This window comes from Theobroma umbraticum, unplaced genomic scaffold, assembly GCF_002168275.2.
Source record: "Theobroma umbraticum cultivar Fairchild unplaced genomic scaffold, ASM216827v3 scaffold_147.0, whole genome shotgun sequence".
Classification (NCBI taxonomy): domain Eukaryota; kingdom Viridiplantae; phylum Streptophyta; class Magnoliopsida; order Malvales; family Malvaceae; genus Theobroma; species Theobroma umbraticum.
The window spans coordinates 8,704,606-8,728,817 of record NW_018397259.1 but is presented as its reverse complement, the minus strand read 5'-3'; the positions used below and the strand labels follow the sequence as shown (position 1 = coordinate 8,728,817).

General features: G+C 33.5%; 5 protein-coding genes across 5 annotated transcripts in view; 2 read left to right on the top strand and 3 right to left on the bottom strand.

Moving 5' to 3' along the window:
* The window catches only part of LOC110415641 (uncharacterized), a 7,282-nt gene extending 2,513 nt beyond the window's left edge, over positions 1 to 4,769 (bottom strand). The window contains exon 1 of the mRNA XM_021427340.2: positions 4,701 to 4,769. Coding sequence (XP_021283015.1) covers positions 4,701 to 4,769 — 69 coding nt within the window. The remainder of the gene's footprint in view (positions 1 to 4,700) is intronic.
* Positions 4,770 to 7,246: 2,477 nt separating this feature from the next.
* Positions 7,247 to 9,075, top strand: LOC110415616 (uncharacterized). Its single transcript, XM_021427318.2, has 6 exons — positions 7,247 to 7,445; positions 7,559 to 7,717; positions 7,809 to 7,889; positions 7,997 to 8,122; positions 8,223 to 8,297; positions 8,759 to 9,075. Exons 1-6 carry the CDS (start codon positions 7,340 to 7,342, stop codon positions 8,833 to 8,835), a joined length of 624 nt encoding a protein of 207 aa, XP_021282993.1. The 5' UTR covers positions 7,247 to 7,339; the 3' UTR covers positions 8,836 to 9,075.
* A 2,208-nt stretch (positions 9,076 to 11,283) lies between these two features.
* On the bottom strand, positions 11,284 to 12,594 carry EMB3119 (Ribose 5-phosphate isomerase, type A protein). Its single transcript, XM_021425922.2, has one exon. It carries the CDS (start codon positions 12,336 to 12,338, stop codon positions 11,493 to 11,495), a length of 846 nt encoding a protein of 281 aa, XP_021281597.1. The 5' UTR covers positions 12,339 to 12,594; the 3' UTR covers positions 11,284 to 11,492.
* A 28-nt stretch (positions 12,595 to 12,622) lies between these two features.
* Positions 12,623 to 15,893, top strand: LOC110414629 (PITH domain protein (DUF1000)). The gene is made up of 9 exons (XM_021425924.2): positions 12,623 to 12,943; positions 13,048 to 13,130; positions 13,426 to 13,512; positions 13,809 to 13,932; positions 14,129 to 14,177; positions 14,272 to 14,329; positions 14,434 to 14,480; positions 14,574 to 14,651; positions 15,672 to 15,893. The coding sequence occupies exons 2-9, from the start codon at positions 13,089 to 13,091 to the stop codon at positions 15,718 to 15,720; spliced, it is 534 nt and encodes a 177-aa protein (XP_021281599.1). The 5' UTR covers positions 12,623 to 12,943; positions 13,048 to 13,088; the 3' UTR covers positions 15,721 to 15,893.
* Positions 15,894 to 16,203: 310 nt separating this feature from the next.
* On the bottom strand, positions 16,204 to 22,905 carry PNG1 (peptide-N-glycanase 1). Its single transcript, XM_021425921.1, has 17 exons — positions 22,732 to 22,905; positions 22,580 to 22,633; positions 22,299 to 22,508; positions 22,098 to 22,196; positions 21,578 to 21,664; positions 21,046 to 21,128; positions 20,591 to 20,704; positions 19,935 to 19,989; positions 19,757 to 19,843; positions 18,766 to 18,821; positions 18,587 to 18,646; positions 18,397 to 18,484; positions 17,502 to 18,254; positions 17,338 to 17,398; positions 16,946 to 17,045; positions 16,614 to 16,748; positions 16,204 to 16,525 (listed from the first exon to the last, which is right to left on the bottom strand). The coding sequence occupies exons 1-17, from the start codon at positions 22,807 to 22,809 to the stop codon at positions 16,441 to 16,443; spliced, it is 2,205 nt and encodes a 734-aa protein (XP_021281596.1). The 5' UTR covers positions 22,810 to 22,905; the 3' UTR covers positions 16,204 to 16,440.
* Positions 22,906 to 24,212: the final 1,307 nt, after the last annotated feature.

Genomic DNA, 24,212 nt, shown 5'->3' with positions numbered 1-24,212 from the left:
TCCTCCTTCTCTCTCTCATTTATCAAGGATTTTGTCCTGTCGTGGAAGAGAAAAGATAGCCCACCACACCCTTTTGGTGGGGAAGTGAAGTCACTGTCCAATCAGAGGGCAAGTCATAGATGCACAATTAAAGTTTAAGTTGCTGAAATTTTGGATTAAGAAATCAATATATCACTAATACCTAAATATAAAACTTAGACACTATATTAGTATTTATTGCAAAATTAATAAAATTTATTTGATATGTTAATGACCCAAAAAAATCACATTAGAAATATTTTTTACTTTCTATACGTCAAGACATGTTAAAAAAGAAATATGACTCTATAACTTATTTTTTCTTATTATGTAACAGTTTATCGAACATTTCGACATATATTTCATAATTATCAAATCAACACGACAACATATCTCTATATCACTAATCTTTTATTCAAACATTTAACATTCCAATCGAATAAACACATGATTTGAAGAAGGAAAATATAAGAAAGGAAGAAGAAGATGTAAAGAAAGTGGTATCCACTCTCCAGGCATGAGAGTGAGGGAAACAACCAACAAGCGGGGGTTGGAAAAGGATACTTTATAAATGAGTATGTATTATTTTCTTGGGTCCTTAGAATCCTATGCAGTGGCTGATGGTGATGATGGTGTAATTAACGGCAATGGGGATGGCAGGACACGTGAAAACATGCAGAGACTGGGACCAATCATTTACGGAGGGAAAGGGATGAAGGGGCTACCAAAAGGCCCATGGGTGAAAGGGCGGGGGAAATTTTCACATGCTGCAGAGTGCAGATGCCATACACAGTAGCCTCATGTTTAGTGCCCTTTTCTTTCTTCTATATCAGAATAAGTATAGATAGATTGCTTCATCTCTCCAGTTATGATGTAAATGTACAGTTTTTTTTACTTGTTTTGGATAATGTAAACAAAGGATTATCAATACCCACATTCAAAATTTCTTATATTGAACGAACAAATTTACTGAATCAATCTTACGTTACTATTATTATATCCCATTTGAGGGATGGTGAAGTTAAGCGATGATGTCAAATTATTTCAAAATAATTGATGGGTGTATTCCGGGTCTACACTCTGCTCTGCTCCAGTGGGATATAAGTTGGAAACCCTACATATGGTTGAATATTTCCCTTGGATGATCTAAGTTTTCTTTGGGATCAAAATTTGGTCAATTTCTTGCTTGAAAGCTTGTCTTGGCAGAGTTTTTGCATGTGCTACTTCTTGTCTTAATAATTTTGTGATCAATGTGGGTTGTGCACTCAACATTTTAGTACGTTTAGGTAATCGTAAATTTTTCAATAATTGTACGAGGTATTTGTTTATAGTTTATGCTGTACTTTATCTTATATCAAATATAAATATAATTATTAATATTTATATAAAAATTTAAATCATGTGATTAGATTCAAAAAATTATTAAAATAATAGATGTTCGGATCTGGATCGTTACAATTTATGACTTCTAAACTCATACATGGTAACGTGACAAAATGTGAAGCTGAGTATCAATGAAGTGGGCTTGTACATGAGTTTATGGCAACCTGACCCAGCCCTCAAACATTGTCGTGAACTTCTGGGGCTAAGTTCATGACACAAGAACAGGCCAGAATATCAATTTGGGGTTCTATCTATATCTTTATTTCATGCCTAAATGAGCTTGGCCAACTGGTCCAGTCAAGATGTTGGATTGATGATGATCAGAGTCAAACCAATGCAGCCTCTACTACGTCTCCATCTGCTTAAAATCCAGTGTAGGCTGAAGCCCAAGGCCTTATGGAATTCTACATGTGCGTGCATTTGTGATTTAAACAATCGGAACTTCAAGGAAAACCAAACTGTTAACAGGAGATGGCTCACACACAAGGCTCCTACCACCCACCAGCAAGACCAACCTTTTTTTCCATATATTTTATGTTCATTCTCACGATTTTGACGACAGACCTAACCCGAATACACTCCCTCAACTCCTCAATACCTAAACAGACCATCAAAGTTTTTGGTTTTCTAACTGCATTCTGCTTGGCATTTTTGCTTATGTATTGCCTTCTTATGCCTTATGTTTCCACTAGTAACCTGCTCTTTGTAAAAGTTTTTGGTCCATCTGCTACCTATTTTTTCCTTGATGCTTATTATCATTTCTTTGTCTTTGTCTAGTGCAAGCTTGAGGGGTACTAAAATATAATGCTCCAAGGCTGCATTTGGTGCACAGATGATGGTTAGGATAGGATACATCAGACATGTTTGTTCTTGAAAGGCATAAGAAGATAATTACTGGGGCTAGGAACCGTCGGCAAAGGTGTTGGAGGCATTAATAGGAATAGGCGCGGGAGCAATGTTCTACACATTTTACAAAGGGGTTTTGTACAGAAGGAAATTGGAGTCAATGGAAACTAAGCGCTTTTGAGGGAATCATAGGCTCTACCATGATGGTCTCTTCCCCTATATGCACCTATTTTCAATCCTTAGGGGCTTGTATTTGTTGCCATCCTAGAAACTCTGATATTGGATGAAAAGCTACACTTAGGAAGCATCCTAGGAGGAGCACTGAGTGTGTGTGGATTTTATGTGGTACTGTGGGGCAAAGCCAAAGAGATGAAGCAGAATACTTAGTTAATACCAACAGCTGAAGGAAGAGAAGAATTGAGAACATGGAAAAGGCAAAAACAGGTCCCTATGTTACCATTCAGCCTTCAACAAATCGTGGTTGTACATTGATCAAATTCTTCTACCATGTTGTTTGTGGGATTGCTTTTGCCTTTTCCATGTTCTCAATTTTTTTTTGAAAGATATCCATGTTCTCAATTTGATCAACTTCTTCTTTCCTTCAGATTTATTAGCTGATATGAATCTAGGATTAACGAAGTCTAGGATGTCAATCACCTTCACATTTTTATTTTATAATTAGGGTTGAATTTAACGTAAATTTCATTTTCTAATGGATCATCTTCAATTTTTTTTTTTTATAATTAGTGTTCAATTTAAAGTTAATTTCATTTTCTAATAGGTCATTTTCATTTTTTTTTATAATTAGATTTGAATTTAAAGTTAATTTCATTTTTTAATGAGATTTTTTTGTCTTCATATTATTTTTTTCTTTATAAAAAGGCGTTGGAATTTTACTCTTTGGATAAGGATTATACTCTAATCAATGAGTGTTTTCATTTTAATTTAACTATTTATATTTTTTTATTTTTTATGATTTCAAATCATTGTTTTGAATTAGAGTTTTTCAATTACGTTTTTTTTAAAAATATATAAATCAATTAACGAATCAAAATCAGTACAAATTGAAAAAAAGTATATCAAAAGCATTAGCATTTATAAAGCCATTAAACAAAAAAATAGTAATAAAATCTTTTACAATGATTTTAAATAAAAAAATGATTACAAATAGGTTTCAAACTAGCTGAAAAAAAAATAAGGTTTGTAGAACATATTTTGTAGCATTAGGGTATTAGTATCTTTTGTATTATATTATCAATGAATATATTATTTGAAAAAAGTGTTATTGTGTCACGATAATGATTTTCTTATTAATTTATTGATATCCGAAGACATTAAGTGTACATAAAAAATTAAAATAAAAAATGATTTAATTTTTTCATAAATAATTATTAATAATAAAATCGTTCATGTTATATTTCAGATTTTAATAAAATAAATTTGATTGAGTATGATATCAAAAAAAGTCAAAAAATATCTAATGCATCACTTTCAAACTCAGAAGATGTTTGTTTAATGATTAGTTTTCCGTTATATTTCTCAATGTTGGTTTTTGTAAAACAACAAACTATTAATGTAGAACTAACTATATGTTACCTTATTCTTGCATAATCCCAATAAACAAGCTTAGTCATTCCCACTTCTCTTGTTATTAGTCCTTTCCATGGCTAATGGAATATAATAAAACTTCTCTAAATTAATATTTTTAGATTGAGAAAATTTATTTATTAATTAAAATATTATTTAATCGATAAATTAATAATTTATTAATTAATATTTTAATTTATAAAAAATTAATATTTCATGATGTTCTTTATTTTTTAAATATTGAATTTAAAACATGTATTGTGTATAATGATTATATGAATATTACTTAATTATTAAATTACGAATTATTATTATTTGAGATGAATAAATTATTAATAACGTCGTGAGAAATGACAAAAGAGATAAAATTGAAGATGATAATTTTGTATTGAAACCAATCTCGTGCAGATCACATTACATAATTTTCTCTTAAAATATGAGAATAGAGCTTCTTAATACATTAAAAAAAGTTAGAGATAGAATTTAAGGAGACATTAATTTTAAAAGGAAACAAATAATATTATAAATACCTCCTAATTGAGTTATGTATATATATTTTAATGTACAAAAAATTTATTAATTTATATACTAAATAAAATTTTTATATTTTTTTAAAATGCATTACCTTATAAATTTAATGAATTATTAATTTATTATGTCAATCTTAAGTCGAGATCAGTAAAAAATATTATTTAATTAAAATTATTTATTTATTAAATATTAATTTATAAAAACTTTACTGTAATCTAAAATTTTTTTAAATAAAAATATCTCTATTTATTAAAAATAATTACAACCTTAATCCTATAAAATGTTTTTTTCATCATGTTCCTTTTTCTACTGTTTCGTCTAGGTCTACCTTTCACCCTTTCCCTTTCTAAGCAAGCTTGAAGCTGTTCTCCTCCACAGCCACAATTGTCCTCTATCAGTGTCATTACCTAGGTCTCCATCATGGGCCATCGAAGAAACCACGACGATGTTGGAGTGCCGATCTGGCATTGGCCGCTCTAAAGTCACTGATTTTGCCTCCGATGGCTAGCGACGAGCACGAGAAAAAGCAAAGAAAAGAAGAAAATGAGAAAAAAAAAAGAAAAAATAGAAAGAAATTAAAATAAATTTTATATTAATAATTTAATAATAAATTATTAATATTTAAATTTTTAATGAAAATAGAAACTAAAAGATTAAAAATAAAAACTACAAATAGAGAATAAATAAAAATTATATTAATGATTTAATAATAAATTATTAAATTATTAATGTTTTAAAATTTTAATAAAAATAGAAATTAAAAGATTAAAAAATAAAAATATTATTAAATTATAGTAATGAGTAATTTTGTCCTTTACATAAATTTTATTAAATTATAATAAAGGGTATTTTTGGTTTTGATAAAAATAAATTCTATTATAATAAAAAATAATTTTATCATTTTATTATTGATTATTTTAAAATTATTTTTATTAATCAAATATTAAAATAAATTATAATAACAATTCTTTATCTTATTCCATTTCATGAATCAAACTACCTAATAATTATTTTATTTTATTTTCATCTAATAACTACTCTATTTCATTTCAAAATATATCTATTCAAATATCTATTAATTCCCGTTACCATCGAAAGATTCTAGACTAATACTACACCCTTTATTTTTTTGTTTCTGCATTATATCATTACTTCAAAGGACCTTGGTAACACCTTGATTGGTTCTCTCAGTATGAAAGCATTAAGCTATTGGAGTTGGAAAAGGCCAAGCCTCTCACCAGGAACAAGTACAACACCATACCCTTCTTGGGATTTTTCTAATTTATACTAATTGTTTTGACTTTGAATTGAATGTTGTTTTCTCCCCTAATATAATATTTATATATATAGTTTTTCCCTGACCTCTTCTTTGCAATTACATAACTTACAAGAAAATTAACTTGTAATGTGGTGGCATACCCTGACTTCAAGTTGTATATACAAGAAAAACACATTGCAAAGAAAAATTTGACAATCTTAATTCAACCCAAATTTTAACTCTTCCAAATCAATAGAATAAATTAAAAAATGTTCAAATCCAAAGCTAGCAAAGCTGTATACGTTTCAGGCTGTATATTATACTCTTTTAAGTTTTTGACTATGTACCCAAAAAATATAAAATAAACTCTAAACTCTTGGCTTGAAATCATAAGTCTTCACCTAATCTTTTTAAGAAAGAAATAGAAAGGGTAAAAGAAAGCTAATTAAATGGTTGGAGTGCATGGAATGGAGGAAAGGGCTTGTTATTTAAGCTTTGTTGATGAAAGAACAAAGATATTCATTTGCCATTTCTCATGCTTATGAAATGAAATATAACTTGTAAACGTGGCATGACAAGCAAACTTAAGCATCATCTCCAAAACCGACCCTTGACATTTTCTTATTCTAATTGTCACACTTGTCTTGTGATTATTGTTGTTATATTTAAGTTTAAGGCCCACCAGTGATGAAATTTTGACTTTCTAAGCTTAAGAGGATTAGGCAGAAGGAGCACTTCTGGAACTTCAGCTTTGAAAAAATTGTTTGCGTTAGAGTCTTGAGTTTCTGGATGGTGGCAACCTGGAAACTTACTCAGGCTCTGTCCCTTTCTGTAAATTCAGATGAATAACATTTTGATGATCAGAATCATATGACCCCAGACAAAGAAAGGGAAAAAGAAGATGGAGACATGCTGGCTAATGACTAATATCAGTAACCTATCTGTGTTTCATCCTCACAGAATTGAAGAACAAACCATGAACCATTCTTTGTCTTTCATGTTGTTAAACTTTTTCTTGGCATATCCAGACTCTCTTTAAACTTTTTCTTGTAAGGAGGAGGGACGGAGACAGAGACAGGGGGAGAGGACTTCATGTTGATTGTGAAGTTGAGAGGGTTGGATGCTTCTAACTTGTATTCTGTAAATGCCAACCGAGACCGCAATCTCTGTTGACATTTGGATGCACAGCAATCCCCTCCATCAAGTATAAGCTATGCCAAAATACATGTGTAAAATGACATGCTAATTCAAGGGGAAATTACCTTGAAGAAACTAACAAAAGCAACAGTACAAAGATATAATAGGGCCTGCATATGACTTGATCATATACATCATGGTATCACACATATTATTTATAAGTAAAAAAACCCAATAAGATTGAATGGAAAGACCTATTCAAAACTAACATTTATTAAAAGAATATAATCAATATTCAAACAGAAGAAAATGGGTAGTGTTTTAAGCATATTGAATTGATCTTCAAGGCTGCAGAAGCTTCTACTAAGTAAAAATAATAGTTCCTTTGATTTTACCATATGAAGAATTCTTTAATAATGTCACAATTTGAAGTCTTTCTTATTTTATTTTTTTTCAATATATGTTTGGTAGCAAAGAAATTTTCAATCTTTTTTAACTTATATAAGTATCCCTTTAACAAGACACTAGCTTCACTTTCTCCTGTTGGAAGTACGATCTGCCTTTCTCTCCTTGCAGAAAATGGCATCCTACAAAATTTTTGCTTTTGCAGCTTTGCTTCTGGTTTTGTTTCCTATAGCTGCTAAAGGAGATAGTGACTTATCGCCTGCCCTGGCTCCTTTCTATGGTACATCCCCATCTCCTCTCCTTGTCAATCTTGTATAGATGGAAATGAAGTTTTCAATGAAAAGTATAGCATCTGATATACTAATTGGTATAATTTGGTTTGTCGAAAAACAGATAGGGTGTGTGAAGAAGTTGAGTGTGGAAAAGGAACATGCAAAGCAGACATAAGCTACCCTTTGAACTACATATGTGAGTGTGATGCTGGTTGGAAGAGAACTAGAGACAACAACGACAGTGATGATGTTAGGTTTCTACCATGCGTGATTCCAAACTGTAAGATTTTCCTCTTCATCTGTTTCTTCTAGCCATTGCAGATTCAATTTAGAAAGTGATCACTAATTAAGCAAGCTTCTGATACCTGCAGGCACTCTTGATTACTCCTGCCAGCCAGCTCCTCCTCCAGTACCTGAGAAAGAAGTTCCTCACAATTCATCTTTCTTTGATCGTAATCAGCTTGACAGCCTCTCGACTATCATTTACTCAAATCTGCCATAGTTTTCAGCTTCTTACTACCAGTTCTCTGATCTTTGTTATTTTTGGTTAATTTAATAGCTTGCTACTGGACTTACTGTGGAGAAGGCACATGCAACAAAACAGCAACATACAAGCACGTATGTGAATGCAGACCTGGCTACTTCAATCTTCTCAACAAAACATACTTCCCCTGCTACAGTCAATGTAAGAACTCAAACATCAAATCTTTGGTGAAACATTATAAAAGTTCAAGAGCAAAAAATTTATAGAAACTGATTAAACTCATGGTTTTTGGGTTTCAAAGGTACACTTGGATCCGATTGCTCCCGCCTTGGGATTACAGTTGCAGATCAAACATCAACACCAGATGGTGGAAAAGGTGAATTGACTGCAAACTCTCTTATTAAGGATCAAGGCACACACACCCTTATTGGTTAACTTATGTTACACTGACTCTTTCATTCAGGGCACGACCTTTCAAATATATCGAAAAAGTTAAGAAAATTTGATATTAACAACATAGTTTTCCGCCTCCATCCCTTGATTACTCGAAAAACCAAACAAAAATTTAGCCTGGTGAATGAAGATTTCTGATTTCGTGTACTGCAAACCATTGCTTGACAAAATAAGTCAAATCCAGGATCTGTTTTCAACCTCTTAACCGTTTCAAACTTTAGCTGCTTTTTTCTACTAAAGACTACTTGTGTTGTAAATGCCTAACAATTGTACAAAATTGACTTAAAGCTTCTCATTCATATAGCAATTTTGACTAAAAACAAATGAATGACATCGGTTCTATTTCAAACTCTGATCCTTCTTGCTCTGTATCTTGTTTTTCAGCTTACACATTCCTGCCAGGGAAGCTTCACTGGGTGGCTGTTTTGATGATGTCCATGGCTATGGTTCTTTGGAAGTAGGATATGTGAAAATAAATCAGACCCTCAGCTCACCAGCATTTAGTGTTATCATACGAGAGTCCATTATACTTAGATATTTGATGCATTGTTGATTTGATTATTATTCTGTCTTATTCTTATATGCTGTTTTCAGTCTGTATAAATAAGTTGAAAACAGAAGTACGGCATTGTGAGGGATGATTGTTGTGTAGAGAACTCTATAATCGTTATTTTTTAGTATATAATATACCCCTTTTGTTTGGTTATTTGTCATAAAACTTTTTTGTCTTATGCACCAAATTGTTCTGTCCCTAATCAAAACCTGTCCTGGCCGCCCCATCCCTAGTCCCAACCCTTTCTCTTTTTGTTATCATTCTTATTTCTCTATTGGAATTCAAGCTAAGAACAACAAAAGCATAAGCTAAGGCTGCACCATGATTAAAATTTATGATGCAAATTTGCTGAGCTAACAAACTGACATGAGCTGGGTTCTCATAAATGACTAATAATCAACATTAATAGATGTCCATTCAAAAGAAAATGGTGTGATAGTGAGAAAGTTGCCTCGCCCTTGCCAAAAGAAAGGGGGAGAGATAAAAGAGAGAGAGGAGCGGCAGGGTGGTTGGGGATGGTGGGGGATGGTGTTGGGAGTAGGGGGAGGCGTTAGAGGAGGGAAGAAACAGAAAAGACCCGCTACATACTTATATAATGTGATCCCTGTTGAGTAATCTTAACTTTAAACTAAACTATACCCCGGTAACTGGAGAAGGGGAAACTAAATTCCATTGCCATCTAAATTTCAAATTGTCTCATTCCATTAGATACTGATATATTCTTTTATTCCACAGCCATCTTTGAAAACCAAATCCTTGCATTCATAAGTCAATAAACTATATGTCAACACCTTAACTAAAGTGGTTGTAGGCATAAAAATAAAAACTTATCAATTCTAGCCAGTTAGTAAGCATCTTGGACAAATTATATGTTTTTTTGAAAAGCATTGTCGACAAATATACAGAAAGTTAATCAAGGTTGTAGCTCTTATTCTAATATCCCCAGTTCTCAGAGAAGTTTGATTAGATGCTAGATTGCACATCAAATTTCACCTGACATTTATTGACAATGAACATGAAACAAATATCAATACTCCTGAAGTTTTCCAGTCAAACCAAGAGGAAGCTTCAACTTAAGGGATGACAACAATAGTTATTTAAACTTTGAAGCATCGTAAAAGGTCTTTCTGAAACATCGTAGTTCACATCTTTCAACTTATTCTGAGTTCAGACTACACTCAACTCACCGGGACATTAATACAAGATGCTCACAAGGATGAACAGATCATCTAGCTGTATAAAAGTGCATAAAAACCCTGCATCTTTTAAGTAAAGTGGTTCAGTTAATGTACCACCATGAATACTCTAGAATCCAGTTGGGACAAGCCATATGAAAGAGTAATTTACATTTTACTGTTTGAAGGAGACACTCAACTTATAAATATATAGGCGGTCTTGGTGTCTTTGTTTGAGCCTGGTGTATTCTTCTATCTCTATTCATCCATCTTCCAACATTTCTTGATAAAGAAAAGAGATGAAAAATGACATATAAGATATACAAGGATGTAGGTGTTTGTCTAGCAAAACATTCCACCTTTCCCTTTCAAGTACCCCATTTCTGTTAGCTCCATATTTCATCAATAATAACCAACTATCCTTACTCTCATAGGACCGGCACCAGTTGCTTATCTGATGCACCCCTTATCTTTCACTGTTCTAAGACATATGGTATCTTGAGTTTATAGTACCGCATGGCTACTAAGGCCACTCTTAGGGAATTCAGCCTTATCAAAATGCCTTTACCTTGGTCGTTCACTGTCCTCAGCGAACTAACTAAAGTAAGATTTATCGAAAACAGAGTTAACCAAAAGTCAAAAAAGATGAGATGGTGGCCACAGTTGCCACACAACAGCAGATACCAAAGAACCTATTACAGCCTCAAAACCATTCAAACAATATTTAGGACTACCAAGTCAGGCTTCTTAATTTTAGGATTCACCGTGTCTTCAATTCTACTAATCTTTATTTAGATGATTAATGCAAAGGCAGACACTACCAACAAATCTAAAGCACAATGGTAACAGATTCTCTCTGAAGATGTCCTGTTATATGCTCTTGGATTCCTATGGCTGCTTAGAAGTTAAATGTTTCATCACTTTAATTCATAAGAAGTTCAGAAACAAAAAACCAAATTTGATATGAAATAAGTCGGCCATTCCAAAATCTGTATAACTATACAAGAATCAAGCAATTCAGGTCATTACCAAATGCCAATTTTCCACATTCTACCGTTAGGCTGTACATTATCAAAATCCAAACTTCGGCAACAAATTACCCTACAAATTCCCTCAAAAATCAAACAAAAAAAAAACCATAATAAAAACAGGAAATTGAGAAACAACCACAAGCTAACATGGAAACTAAAATAAACCATTGCAAGGATCTTCAATTTCATTTCCAAAATCCGCAATTATTCCACATTCTACAATTACTCTACACAACATCAAAATCCAAAAATCTTGCAACAAATTACCCCCCCACACAAATTGAAAACCCCTCAAACATGGAACAATAAGCGACAAAAATAAAAATTCCACCTCACCTCTGTCTCTCACACCTTTCTTATCACTTAGTCATAATCTCCACGCCGGTCTTCCCAGCAATAATAACAGAAGTAGCCATCCCTAAAAACAACCCATGTTCCACTACACCTTCCAAGGAAGAAATCTCTTTCCCAGCTCCAAATCCATCTTTGATTGGATTCTTAAAATACAAATCCACAATATAATTCCCATTATCAGTTACATAAGGCTTTTCACTACCATCCCCTACTAACCTCAACTTTGCTTCACAACCCAAATCTTTAAACAACCCTTCAAGCCTAACTAAATTATATTTCCAACAAAACTGCACCACTTCAACAGGCATAGCTAAGCCACTCCCTCCAAGCCCTGAGACAAGCTTACTATCATCAGCTACTACAATGAAAGAAGATGACGCTGCCTCAACCATTTTTTCACGTAGAAGTGCACCTCCTCGGCCTTTAACTAAGTCAAGGTTAGGATCGACTTCATCAGCACCATCAATAGCAAGGTCAATGTGGGGATGCTTGTCCAGGGTAGTTAAAGGGATGTTAAGTGATGCAGCTTGTTCTTGTGTTCTTTTCGAGGTTGGGATTCCTATGATGTCAGAAAGTTCACCTGTTGAGAGAAGTTGGCCTAGTTTGTCAACTACAAAAGCAGCTGTTGAGCCTGTTCCTAGGCCTAGGATCATGCCCGACTTGACTGACTCCACTGCTTTGTCCGCTGCTAGTTTTTTGAGATCATCTTGGGAAAGGACTGGGGCGGATTGGGCCCTGATGGAGAATGGTTTCTGGGTTGGGGCGCGTAGGTTGAGAGGGGTGCTGCGTAGGATAAGAGGGTTGGTAGAGGTGTGGTGCAGGGAGGAGAGTTGGAGGGATAAGGAGGCCATTGGTTTCTGGTGAACGGGAGGAGAAGAGCAAAATGGGGCTTTTGGAGTTTGGAGTGTTTTCGGATGCTTTAATCTTTTTCCTCCCCTATCTAGCTTTTGTGGGGTTTGGATTTGATGGAGGGCTGTGGCTCGTGGGTGGTTTTTGCTTTGGTTTGATCTGTGTTTGTTCTATTTGTGTTAGGTGAACTCTGGGTTCAAGATGCAAGGACAGGAAAAGGGACTTCTGAGGTTTGGTTGGTCCCTTGGTTAGATGATATTATTGGTTGGTGGATTCTCTTTCTTTTTCGGTAAAATATGTTTTGTTTGTTTAATGGAGGTTTTGGGCCACTGGGGTTTGGGAATTTGGATTGGATCTCTTCAATTGCAAATAAATCTAAAAAAGGAGGCTTCTTTCTTCTTTTGCTTTCTTTTTCCTCTCTCAAAAAACACTCTCTTGAATATTTTTCTACTAATTGATATCTGAAATCATGACCCAACTTGGTTTAAGCCTTGTGTACTTCTGTAATCCGACCAAAAACATGTCTTTGTACTTAAACGGCAACGTTTGAGATCCTTCTCGAGTTCTAGTTTCGTCTTTTCCCAGGATTCACCATACCAGCGGCAGTGTAAAATTCTTTTGTCCCACGTCTTAATATTTCCGTCGTTCTTTTATTCTTTGGTCTCTTTTTCCCCAATTATTCTCTTTCTGAACCTTCTTTTTCCTTCTCAGAACAAAATTTTATCTCAGCAATCTCATTAGCGATTTAAACCATGTCTGCTACCGAATCAGCCACTGCGATTCAAAGAAACCAAGTGAGTCTTCCAAACTTCAAAGTTTCTTCCTTTCTGGATACCCTTTTGTTTGGTTTCTCAGAAAACTAGAGAAACTTGGTGGGAAAACAAGGAATCTGGCAACTGGGTATCTTTTGGATTTTTTTTTACTTGAAAAGATGCGTTTTTGTTATTTTCCTATTATTATTTTTTTGGGCAATTGGAAAGATTCGCTCTATTTTTTTAAAAAAAAAATCAACACAGCTTTTTGAGGGTAATTGAAAGGAGGGTTCTTTAAAATTTGTTAACTTGATTGGGAATTTTTTTTGATGATTAGGTTGATCTCTTGGACTTTATTGATTGGTCTGGAGTTGAATGCCTTAATCAAAACTCCAATCACTCTCTGGCCAATGCTCTTAAGCAGGTAACTCTCTTCAAGCTATTCTCTATTCGTGTTTCTCTGCCTTCTTTTTTCCACTAATCATAGCTGATTGTCATTTGTTATTGAATAATTTATGGTGACAAGCTTACTTTCATGTGTGGAAAAATCAATGTTGTAATGGAAGTTATTCTTTTCAAACATTGGGTTTTTAGGGGTTACTTCATTGACCAATGTCAAGGTTATGCTTTTATAATTTATCCTGCCAAACTTAAGTTGCTTTTGTGGACGTCTGGGAATTGTATAGTTGTGAAATAGTTAATCCTATGCTCATGAACTAGGGTTATAGAGAAGATGAAGGCTTGAATCTAGAGAGTGATGCAGATGAACAACTTCTGATTTATATCCCCTTCACTCAAGTCATTAAACTACATTCCATTGTCATCAGGGGGTCTGAAGAGGAAGGTAAATTTTTGTATATGTTTACAATTTTTATTAATACTGCCTATATGTATCTGTCATAATGTGTATAATTATGCATCTCAGCTGGAATTCAATCACATTGAAGCTAAGTCCTATTGATTCATCCTGTTGATGAATGCCTGTTTCAAATTGTGCCCTACTAGAATCACCTTTGAGGTTGTTGATTTTGTCTTTTCAGGTCCAAAGACAGTGAAGCTTTTTTCAAACAAGGAACACATGGGATTCAGGTAATAATAAAGGAATTATTACATTCTCTCAATTGGTTTATTGATTTTAAGCACTCGTTAGTTCACTGTTGGCATTTCATTGTGCTTATTGCAGTAATGTCAATGACTTCCCTCCAAGTGACACTGCTGTCTTATCCCCAGATAATCTAAAGGTAGCTCTTCTTTAGCTGTCTTCCCATTGTTGGGAAACTGTAATAAGGTATTTTAAGAAATCATTGTGAACTGATAAATCTTATAACATTCACTATTTTTGCAGGGAAAACCAGTAGTCTTGAAGTATGTCAAGTTTCAGAATGTCCGTAGGTATGTTTATAATTAATGCCTTATGTGCTACTATTAGTCTTTATCATAACATTGAGTAAATTAGTGTTAATTTTGCTTTATTATGTTTACCAGCTTGACAATATTTATTGAAGACAATCAGTCCGGTTCTGAAATCACAAAAGTTCAGAAGATTGCCTTATATGGATCAACGTAAGTTTTTAGTAATTCTTGTTCCTAGTTCTCTACATTATGATATGTCATTTGCTACAATTTCAATACAGCCTGATGTGTCCCTGTACCTAAAAACCTGAATATTCTAGTTCCATCATTTTTATATACCACAGCTATGATTATCATTTATACATTATTGTTCAAGTAATGATCTTATGCTTTGGTTACTTGTGAACTGATTTTTAAAGTACTATGATGCTTATTAGTAAGGAAAAAGAGTGTATCAAATTCCAAAATACTAAACTACTTGAACCAAGAGCTTGTTCATGTTACGTAAAACAATTGATCTAGCAAAGCAGAGCATAGGGTGAGTATAATTTGTTACAGTTTGTCCTGTCCCTTTGGCTTATTAGCGACTAGCTTCTGTTATTATCATTATTATTTGTTTGTCCATATGTTAACTATGATTTGTAGATTACTCTAGAGCAAAGGACATCTACCTTCTTTAGAATTTGTTTGCTTCATTGTTCTGATGTTGGGTGTTCTGTTTTTTGGGTTTCCAATAAGTTCGGTGTTGGGTTCTAATCTTCACAGACCTTCATATTGTTGTCATCTAGTTCTATTGCATGAGTGACATATGTTTACCTTCAGCATTACACGAGTAATTTGTGGCCGGAGAGAAGGCTTTACATAAATGTTGAATTACCCTATGGAAATAAGTTTGTCATTAGTGGATGCCGTGTCAAAGGTTATTTGTTTACTTCTATTACAGATTTCTATGCATTTCCTGCGCAAAGAAACAATAATTTATATTTACCACTTTTCATCTCATCATGGCAACTTGTAGTCCTAAAAGGAGTATAATTTTCTACCTCCCCCAGTACAATATGTTGTCCATTGAAGATAAACTACCGTTAACCAGCAATAAAATATCTTAGGGAATAGTAAAACTGCCATACTAGATGCATATGGCCTTTACATTTCCTCTCATTATTGCAGTAACCAGACAATCCGGGGTTACATTGTATATATTCACTGTGATATCTGTTTGTAATGCAGGGTGGAAACAACAGACATGAAGGGTTTGAAGAAGATTGAGGAGCATTGACCCTGATAGGGAGTCGAAGGAAAAACAAGAAAGATGGATGAACCATAAGCCTCGGGTCACTATAACATTGTTTTATCTTCTCATTTGGTTTTTCTTCCTTTTTTTTTTTCAAATTTTGATAAACTTTACCATCTTAAATGCTTTGATGACCAAAAATAGAGGATTCTGTTTTACCTGACTTGTGAAAAAAATGTTCAATTTTTGCAACTGCATCATCAGATGTTACATCCAATTGTTATTTCAGCTTTTCCAAGTGCATCAGATTGTTTGTTTACATAAGGATCTTTTGGAATTGTACATGTTGGGACATAGATCAGGCTGTGATGGATTAGAATTCCTTTGACTGGTGATAGACCAGGCAGTTTTCTTTCTAATCTTTGTTCCTCTGGTCTTTGATAAGAAAAGGAAGAAGAAATTCAGTATTGAAACACGCAAAGGCATCCTCTAGCTGGCTTTGCAAAGACTAGTAGATAGTGACATTGATAGATAAAAGATAAGCTTATTTCATGTGGGTTTTCCTTTGATCTAGCAGTTATTTATGGCAACATCGACATTGACAAAATTATAGTACACAGTATTTGAATCATCAAATATTTATCAGCACAACAACAAATATTCTTCACCAAGCGATTTCTGGTTGGAGGAGATAGGGAAGCCATGAATATACGCTAAAACAAATATTTTCACTTGCAATGATAACCTTCAGAAGTTTTCAGAACATTAACTTTCCCTAGCATAGAGGTCAATGCTACCTACTTGCAGCCGAGAGGTTGATTGAATGCCTCTTACCGCCAAAAATCGAAATCTGTCATCCATGATATCAGTAAACAAAGGTTTCAAGATGGGTGAACTTAAATTGCATCGGAAACAAACTATGAACAAACATAGTTCACCTGAAAACATTTGATGAGAATCCTGTTGGTCGTATCTTATATGTTTTGCGTTGAAAACGTTTATTGAACACCTGAGAAGTTTGTTTATCCAAAACTCGCCAGCTAGATCCTCTGTCATTACTTCCCTCCACTACCCTGTAAAGATAAAAAATTTGAATGCTAAGTGAGATTAATGCATAAATATGTTTTCCCCCTGGTAGACTATTAACTCCAATTGACCATTAAAATGGTAAAAACCATCGTTCAGATTATGAGCAGATAGAAAACACCATCTAAGTTCTATCTTATATAGCATCAAAGGTCACGCTTACAGACATAAAAGCAAATCATACCAATCCATTGGATCTCTTTCTGGAGCATCATTGGCTGACATTAACTCATATGCAACAAGTTCCTGCATGTTGGCTGATAATTTGTACATGATCCAAGAACCTACAAGATGACATTTGATAGTAAGAGAGATAGTTGGTTTTTAAATAAAAACATATCAGCTGCAGTAACAGATTAAACTATCCAGTAAATGTCAATACATTTCCCAATTCAACATCATGCAGAACCAAGTCTTCTACTTAGGAGGGCAGAAGGAATGAAGAAGGCTTGTACATTAAGTATTCAAACCTCAAGTCAAAAAAAAAATAATCTCACAGTATATTTTCTTCCATCAGGGTTTGATATGATTGAGTAATAAGCAGACAAAAGCAAGTATTCTCTTTGTTCATAATACCTCTAGCGCCATTAGGTTCCTCCCATTTAGACATGCGAGTTCCATCAAATGCTGCTGTGGCCTGAAATTTTTCAAGGGTAGAAATTTAAAGATATTTTCTATACCACATACAGACACTTCATACTCCAGTGTTAGATATAAAAAATGAGGCTGTTAGTACTTACGATCCCAAAAGGAAGCTCCTCACCACTTGCATGGACTGCTCCAGAACATATTCTGTTCAATCTCAGAAGAGGAAAGGATAGAGAATCTTTACTAAAGTTGTCACATTTGCTAAGATCACTGATCAATTCATCCAAAGCATGCAAAGCAACAGGCAATGCTAAAGCAGTTTGAACAGGGTCACCAGCTAAGCATACACTGACACTGCCATTAGTATCCAGTTCACTCTTTAGGGAAAGAGCATTGAGCAATTCACTAAAAGAGGGCAGCAAATGATGCACCAAAGACGTTCCAACAATTGAGTTTGACTTTAAAGAAGCTCTCCTTTTTTTATAAGGTAATTTCTTGAGATCTACAATAGTTGTTCTTAAAATCTTGAGAACTTCAACACCTTTGGATACAATTAAAGAATCCTCAACAAACTTACGAAGGATAGCACCAAATGCATTATAGATTCTTGTTACATGCTCATCTCTGCATATACGAACTGGACAAGAAGACAAACTGAGAGAATCAGTCCCATATTCTGATCTTGCAATGCGCCATTGGTTATCCCCACTTTGCCTCCCAGGTAACAAGATTGAAGCATCATCAGTAGAATGTAAATCTCTCTCAATTGTTTCCCTTTCAATCTTGTCACGTTCTTCAAGCACAGAAAGAATTTCAGATGTATAGTTTCTTCGGCATTCTCTAGTCATTGAAGTGAGAACAGATACCAGAGAGGACTCTGTGATAATGGTTCGTCGAGACAAAACCTGGAAAAACAATGGTGAGGATGAAAAAGATGAAGAATGGTTCTTCATAATAAGGTAAAAATTATCATTCTAAGCATGAGAAAGAAAAAAGGATTGAAGGGAATAAAAGCTCTCATGATCACAGTTACAATTTTAAAATTACCTCATGCCACTTCCTTGTGTAACGTTTAGTGACATCATGAACTCCATCTTTTGCAATAGCAATTACATAATTTAATTTCTTATCCCACCTGTAATAAAGGAAGCATTTAACAAATAAACAATGTCTAGTATCAAAAACCAAAATAAAAGAAATTGTTCTGAAAAATGGATAATATTCAACTCAGAGATACCCTTTTTCATATAATAGTGGCTGGTCATATATTGCTTCACAAGGATCAAGATGCATCCATCTGTGCAAAAAATGCAGAACTGGTTGGTGACATAACCATATATAGTTTAGCCTGTTCATTAGAGTGTTGGCATACCTTCCAAGAGATGATTAAAAGCACAAATTTTGAGTTCTTTTTACCTTCCCAGAACTTCTGAATAACACTCTGTCCAAACATGGTCTGTAAAATCCAGGACCTGGAAATAAACAATTGGTATACAGAAAGATCATCATCTCAAGCAACCAGATCTCCACAAAGCAAATTATCAAAAATCCCAAGGAATCTAATCATTAACCAGTTAGAGCTAATCACATGCATACAACTATGAATGAATGTGCTGCTGCTCACAAAGTTGCCAGCCCTTAACTTAATCTGCATGTTTTTTGTGTAACATCTGCAAACGCATTTGTTCTAATGTTATCTGGTGGAAAGACATAGCTGAAGTATACAATCCAGTTTCATGCCATGCAACCAGAAATATTGATTCCATAGTCCATGTATTGCAGAACCAATAGCTTCAATGATCACAATTATAAGCAAAGGAGCCATTCATAACTTAAAAAGCTAAAGATGGATTCCATTTACAACAACAAAGGCATCCAAATATTATATTAAAACATATATGACATTTCCAAATTCTTTAAAGGTATCTTGAACATGTTCTTTGTTTGACCTATTTCTTCAAGTACAAATAGAATCTAGATCATCCAGCTAAAACATTCTCATCATTTCAAATTAAAGTTTTAACTTGCACCCAAGCATTTGACTCATTAGTTGGTGCATGATTCCCTTGCCAAAAGAACAGAGTTCAAATCCCCCCTCCCCACCTATTAAAAACAAAATTAAAGTTTTAACTTCCCTGAGTTTCTAAATCTTTTTATTCCTCTCTCACTGAATTTTTTTCCCTTTTATTTAGTAGATATTACAATTATCCTGTCATCCAGAGCTTCAGATCAAAACAATTCCAGCTATGTATATGCCGAAGATACATCAAAATGCATCATCGGTAGACTAGGTGACACTGTTTTTCATTGTTATCTTATATTAATTTAACCACTCTTTTCAGCAAAAGAAAGAATTGTGTGTTAGAAAATTGGATTGGAGACTGAATTGCATCCATCAATGACTAACCAGACGAGATTCATAGCCAAAAGCACGACAATACAATGTAAAGCAATTGGCCCACTCTCCACAACGCCCCTTCCTTGTTTCTACAAGCTGCAAATGTAAAAAGGAGAAAGATTTGTGAAACAAAGACTTCTCAGCCCATAAAAAAATCATATCATATCAAACTAGTATGGGTTCATACTTTCAGTGGATCATTGTAGCGTGGGAACCGAGTAACTCTTGAACAAGAATTGCAACTGCAGTTGTCCAAAAAAAAACTTCGCTTTTTAACAAACAATAATCAGAAACCAAGTTATGATCTTGAGCACCCGAGCATTTGGCTCATTGGTTGGCTCATAATCACCCTCTCAAGAAGAGTAGGGTTCTAATCCCCCTTCCCCCAAATATAGATAAAAAAAAAACCTAAGTTATGACTGTGAATACAACAAAGGAGACTATAAGGAGCCAACCAATACATATCAACCTACTTAATTCCTTTCATATGATGTTTCAAGATCTCATTTAACTAAGACTTCAGTGAATAAAGCAGAGAAAGGACTTGAAGCTGGCAAAATGTTAGAAAAAAATATCATTATCTATAATGTCAAACCCTCATGCAAGCAGGTGTTACAAGCAAACTGTAACACAGGATGCTGAATTCAAATCTTTCAGATGATATTTGAAAGTATAAATTACTTCAGTTGCCAGAGCATTATGGAAGGACCTTGACCATCTATCTAGCAGGCTTCAAGGAAGCACTAAATGGAAACATAGATTAAACTAAACAAGAGGTTCCAAATTGACCATTATGAATCAAAAAAGATAAAAAATTATAACAAAGCTGCTTTATACACGGACCGATAAAGTTCAACTCTACTTGCTCCATACTGAATTTCTGAAGCGAGTGCGCTGCCCATTCCTTGACCTGTGGTTTCATTGCCACAACCATCACAAGGAGGTGCATTAACCCAACTGCAAGATCAATTGAAGGATCAGCGATGTATAAAAATAGAGAACACAATTTCTGTCAATTTGGAATAACAAGCATCATTCTGCCTTCTTTGCATGGCAACCAAATAACTACCTTTCCTATAAGCTTTATTCATAATAGGATATATTACACATTATCCACCATATAAAGTCTAAGCAAAATGCAAAGCTAAAGGTCAGCCCTAATCTTATTTGCTCCATCCATGGAAACTGACTCAAGAACTTACTGAAATGAACACCACAAAAGTTATAGAAGTAAAATGTTAGATCTGTTGAGTTTATGAGAAAGTACAGAACTGTTTAAAGTAAAATAACTGAAAAACCTGAAGGATCTTTTGAACCAGAAAAGCAGCTGGAGCAGGAAAGCATGATCTTGTTCGATTTTTGACGGTTTAAGGTTCCCCTCCTAAAGCATATTTAGCAAAATCATCAATTAGCATGATGTCATTGCAAAATAAAATCTAGAGATATGATGATTCTTAATCTCATACATAACAAAATGCAATGTCAATTTAAAAAGAAACACCCTCATTGAGCATTAATTAAGATAAAGTCACATATCAAATTTTGTTTCCCCTAAAAAGAAGACACGAAGAAAAAAAAAGTAAAAGCAATCTCAAATAAATCGCAATCAAAGGCATCCTTTTCTTCAAGTGCTTGAAATATACCAGCACTGACAGACAGCAAGATTGTACACACTAAAGGGCCCTCAAATATGTCCTAATGGGAAATGATATGGGATCATTGATCCTTGATATTTGGTTGATACCAGGATAAATTTTAGGGCAGAGGCACTCCCTAACATTTTCTACATTGCATAGTTTCTTCCAGATTCCATAAGTTCAGAGCGCTCACCTTGGCCAAAGAAACCAATGCTTTCTCCTCAAGATTATCTACAGGAACTGTCTTTCGAGCTGCTTCCTTGCGTACAGGATCCTCATACTACATCAATAGACCAAATATCAAAGTTGCGCTACTAAGTACTAACCATCTATAATTGATCAATAGTAGAGGAAAATAGCAAACATATCCCATCTACCCATTCTCATAATATTCTGTAAAGTCATTTATCCTCTTATTCTTGCAGCGAAAGTTTAACATTAAGAAGTTCAATCTTTTTACTTCCATTGTAGTCTAACAAGTTAAAAAAAAAAGCCCATGATCAAAATATCATTCTATTACATTTTCCTACATTTCCTAACAATTTCTTTCTTTTTTCTTTTCCCAAAAGTCTATGAACTGCCTGTGGCGCATTAAAATGTAATACACTAATAATTAGATTTTTCCTACATGTTCTCAAAAACCAAATGAACCAATAACCATATTAATAATCCAAATTTTCACATATATAGAAAAAAGAAATAAATGAAAGTACCATGAGAACTTGGCTAATATAAGGCCGAATTTTCTCTTCAAATAGCCCGCTATTTTGACCTGCTGCATAGTGTTGAAGCAAAAGCGCTTCTTCCTCTGCCTAACATTAACAAGAAAAAAATTCAGAAAAATTATAAATTTTTAAAACAATTCATAGTTGAGAAACAATGCATTTGATTGATTCAATATCCAGAAGCAAAACCTGTAACATTCGCGCCAATTCCTCATCGGACATCACGGAGCTTCCAGCATGGAAGTTCCCGGCACCGGCGCCACCACTACTAGTCGTTTCTTCCTGTTTCTCCGGTTCCTTCTCCTTCTCCGAGGCGATCGACACCAATCGGATCTTCTCCGAAACGGCGGCCAGATCAGAATTGTCTGATACGATTCGATCATCATCTTCCCCGACGATCTGCACCGTCAAAAATCAATCATCAAAAACAACTTTCATTAGAAAGTGAGCAAAAGAGAGAGTTGTTTGACCTTTTGCTCATCGGGAGGGATTGAAGTGAGAGAGAAGAGCTGAAACTGAAACACCTGAAAATTTCCAAAAAAGGAAAGTTCTAGCGAGTGAAATGAAAGGAAAACAAAAATATAAAGAAAAACTTTTGCAGGTTGAGAGAGAGAAGAGAGACTTCGAAACCGTCGTCGGTGTCGTAATCGACGGCGAAAGTCGAGTCCTCGTGGCGAACCAGGAACTCGCGAGCCACCATTATTATTATTTTTCCTTTTCACTTTAATTTCTTTTTTCGATTTTTTCTAATTCACTATTAATAAACATAAACGTTTTCAACTTCACCCCTACGTAAAAGTTAAGGCATTTGTGCTTTTCTTCAATATAAGTCAAGCGTTTCAAAAGGAGATCCCAAAAAGCTTATGTGCAACGCTGCGTATCATATTAGGTTAGTATTTTGGAAGAGAATAATATCCCATGATAAAATAATATCGAAATCAAATTTAATTTAAATTTGATTTACGTTAAGTATCTATAAAATATAGATAAACAAATTAATAGTTATAAAAATATTATCAAATTTCGTGACGAGAGATGACAAAAGAGTTATCAAATTGGATGATAAGTTGATCTCGAATTAAGCAAGAAAAATGTTGGGCACTTTAATCTTATATCATGCAAATAGAGAGATCTTTGTAAAAACTTACATATTTTATTAATGTGATAGTGTGTTTTTTTTTAATAAAAAAATTATCATTTTTAAATTTACTTTATAGAGAAAATGTCATTTTTTGAAATTTTCACATTTTCTTTTTTATATAATATCTAAAAAAGTTTTTAAATTATTTTTAAAAAAAAAATAAATTTTTTATCTTTTCAGTATATGCAATTAAGTTCTTATATTTTTTTTGAGTTAAAATATTCTTTGTATTTTTATTTTAAATCAAATAAATTTTTATAATTATTAATTAATCTAATTAAAACATCACTTGTCATTATATATAATATGGTATTAATATATTATAATTAAGATGATATAACATGTTGACATATTATAATTGATAATAATATAACATATTAATTTAACATAATAATATGATCATTTGTTATTTTTCACCTTCAGCATCAGTGTTATGTAGATATAAAATGATCAATGATATTTTAATTAATAATAATTAATTAAGTATTAGTCATAATAATTTATTTGATTTAAAATAAAAATATAAAAATTTAATTGAATATAGTAAAAAAATTTATTTAAAATTTTTTAAATAATTTAAAATCTTTTTTAATCATTATACTTTCTTTATTTGTTATTGTCCCTGTACGGGCCATGACTTAGATTCCATGGTTAGGCATAAGCCCATACGAATATATTTTTTGCAACAACTTTGGGTTTGGGTTTTTAATTTTATTTTTGGATTGGTCCATAGATCTACTTGACCCATTCATAATATTCTGGCAAGCTTGGTTAATTTTTTTTCTAAAAAAAAAGTCTTTATTTTTATAAAGTATTTTATTTTAAAGTGATTATGCCGTCCTTGTATTTAAAACTTGACTATGTTCTTTTTCTTTCTAGTGTGCCAACTAAAAATTGTGAGGCCCACCTTGCGTAAGTCCATATTTTCTTGTACTATTATAAAAATCTGACTTATGAGTTAT

Bases quoted from the DNA above. Each gene is read 5' to 3' on its own strand.
- LOC110415616 (XM_021427318.2), top strand. From the start codon at position 7,340: ATGGCATCCTACAAAATTTTTGCTTTTGCAGCTTTGCTTCTGGTTTTG. The intron at 7,718-7,808 runs GTAAGATTTTCC...TGATACCTGCAG, and splicing joins ACCATGCGTGATTCCAAACT to GCACTCTTGATTACTCCTGC. The intron at 8,298-8,758 runs GTGAATTGACTG...CTTGTTTTTCAG, and splicing joins AACACCAGATGGTGGAAAAG to CTTACACATTCCTGCCAGGG.
- EMB3119 (XM_021425922.2), bottom strand. From the start codon at position 12,338: ATGGCCTCCTTATCCCTCCAACTCTCCTCCCTGCACCACACCTCTACC.
- LOC110414629 (XM_021425924.2), top strand. From the start codon at position 13,089: ATGTCTGCTACCGAATCAGCCACTGCGATTCAAAGAAACCAA. The intron at 13,131-13,425 runs GTGAGTCTTCCA...TTTGATGATTAG, and splicing joins CTGCGATTCAAAGAAACCAA to GTTGATCTCTTGGACTTTAT. The intron at 13,513-13,808 runs GTAACTCTCTTC...CTCATGAACTAG, and splicing joins TGGCCAATGCTCTTAAGCAG to GGTTATAGAGAAGATGAAGG.
- PNG1 (XM_021425921.1), bottom strand. From the start codon at position 22,809: ATGGTGGCTCGCGAGTTCCTGGTTCGCCACGAGGACTCGACTTTCGCC. The intron at 16,749-16,945 runs GTATGATTTGCT...TTATCTTTACAG, and splicing joins GAAAGAGATCCAATGGATTG to GGTAGTGGAGGGAAGTAATG. The intron at 16,526-16,613 runs GTGAACTATGTT...CATGGATGACAG, and splicing joins TTCTCATCAAATGTTTTCAG to ATTTCGATTTTTGGCGGTAA.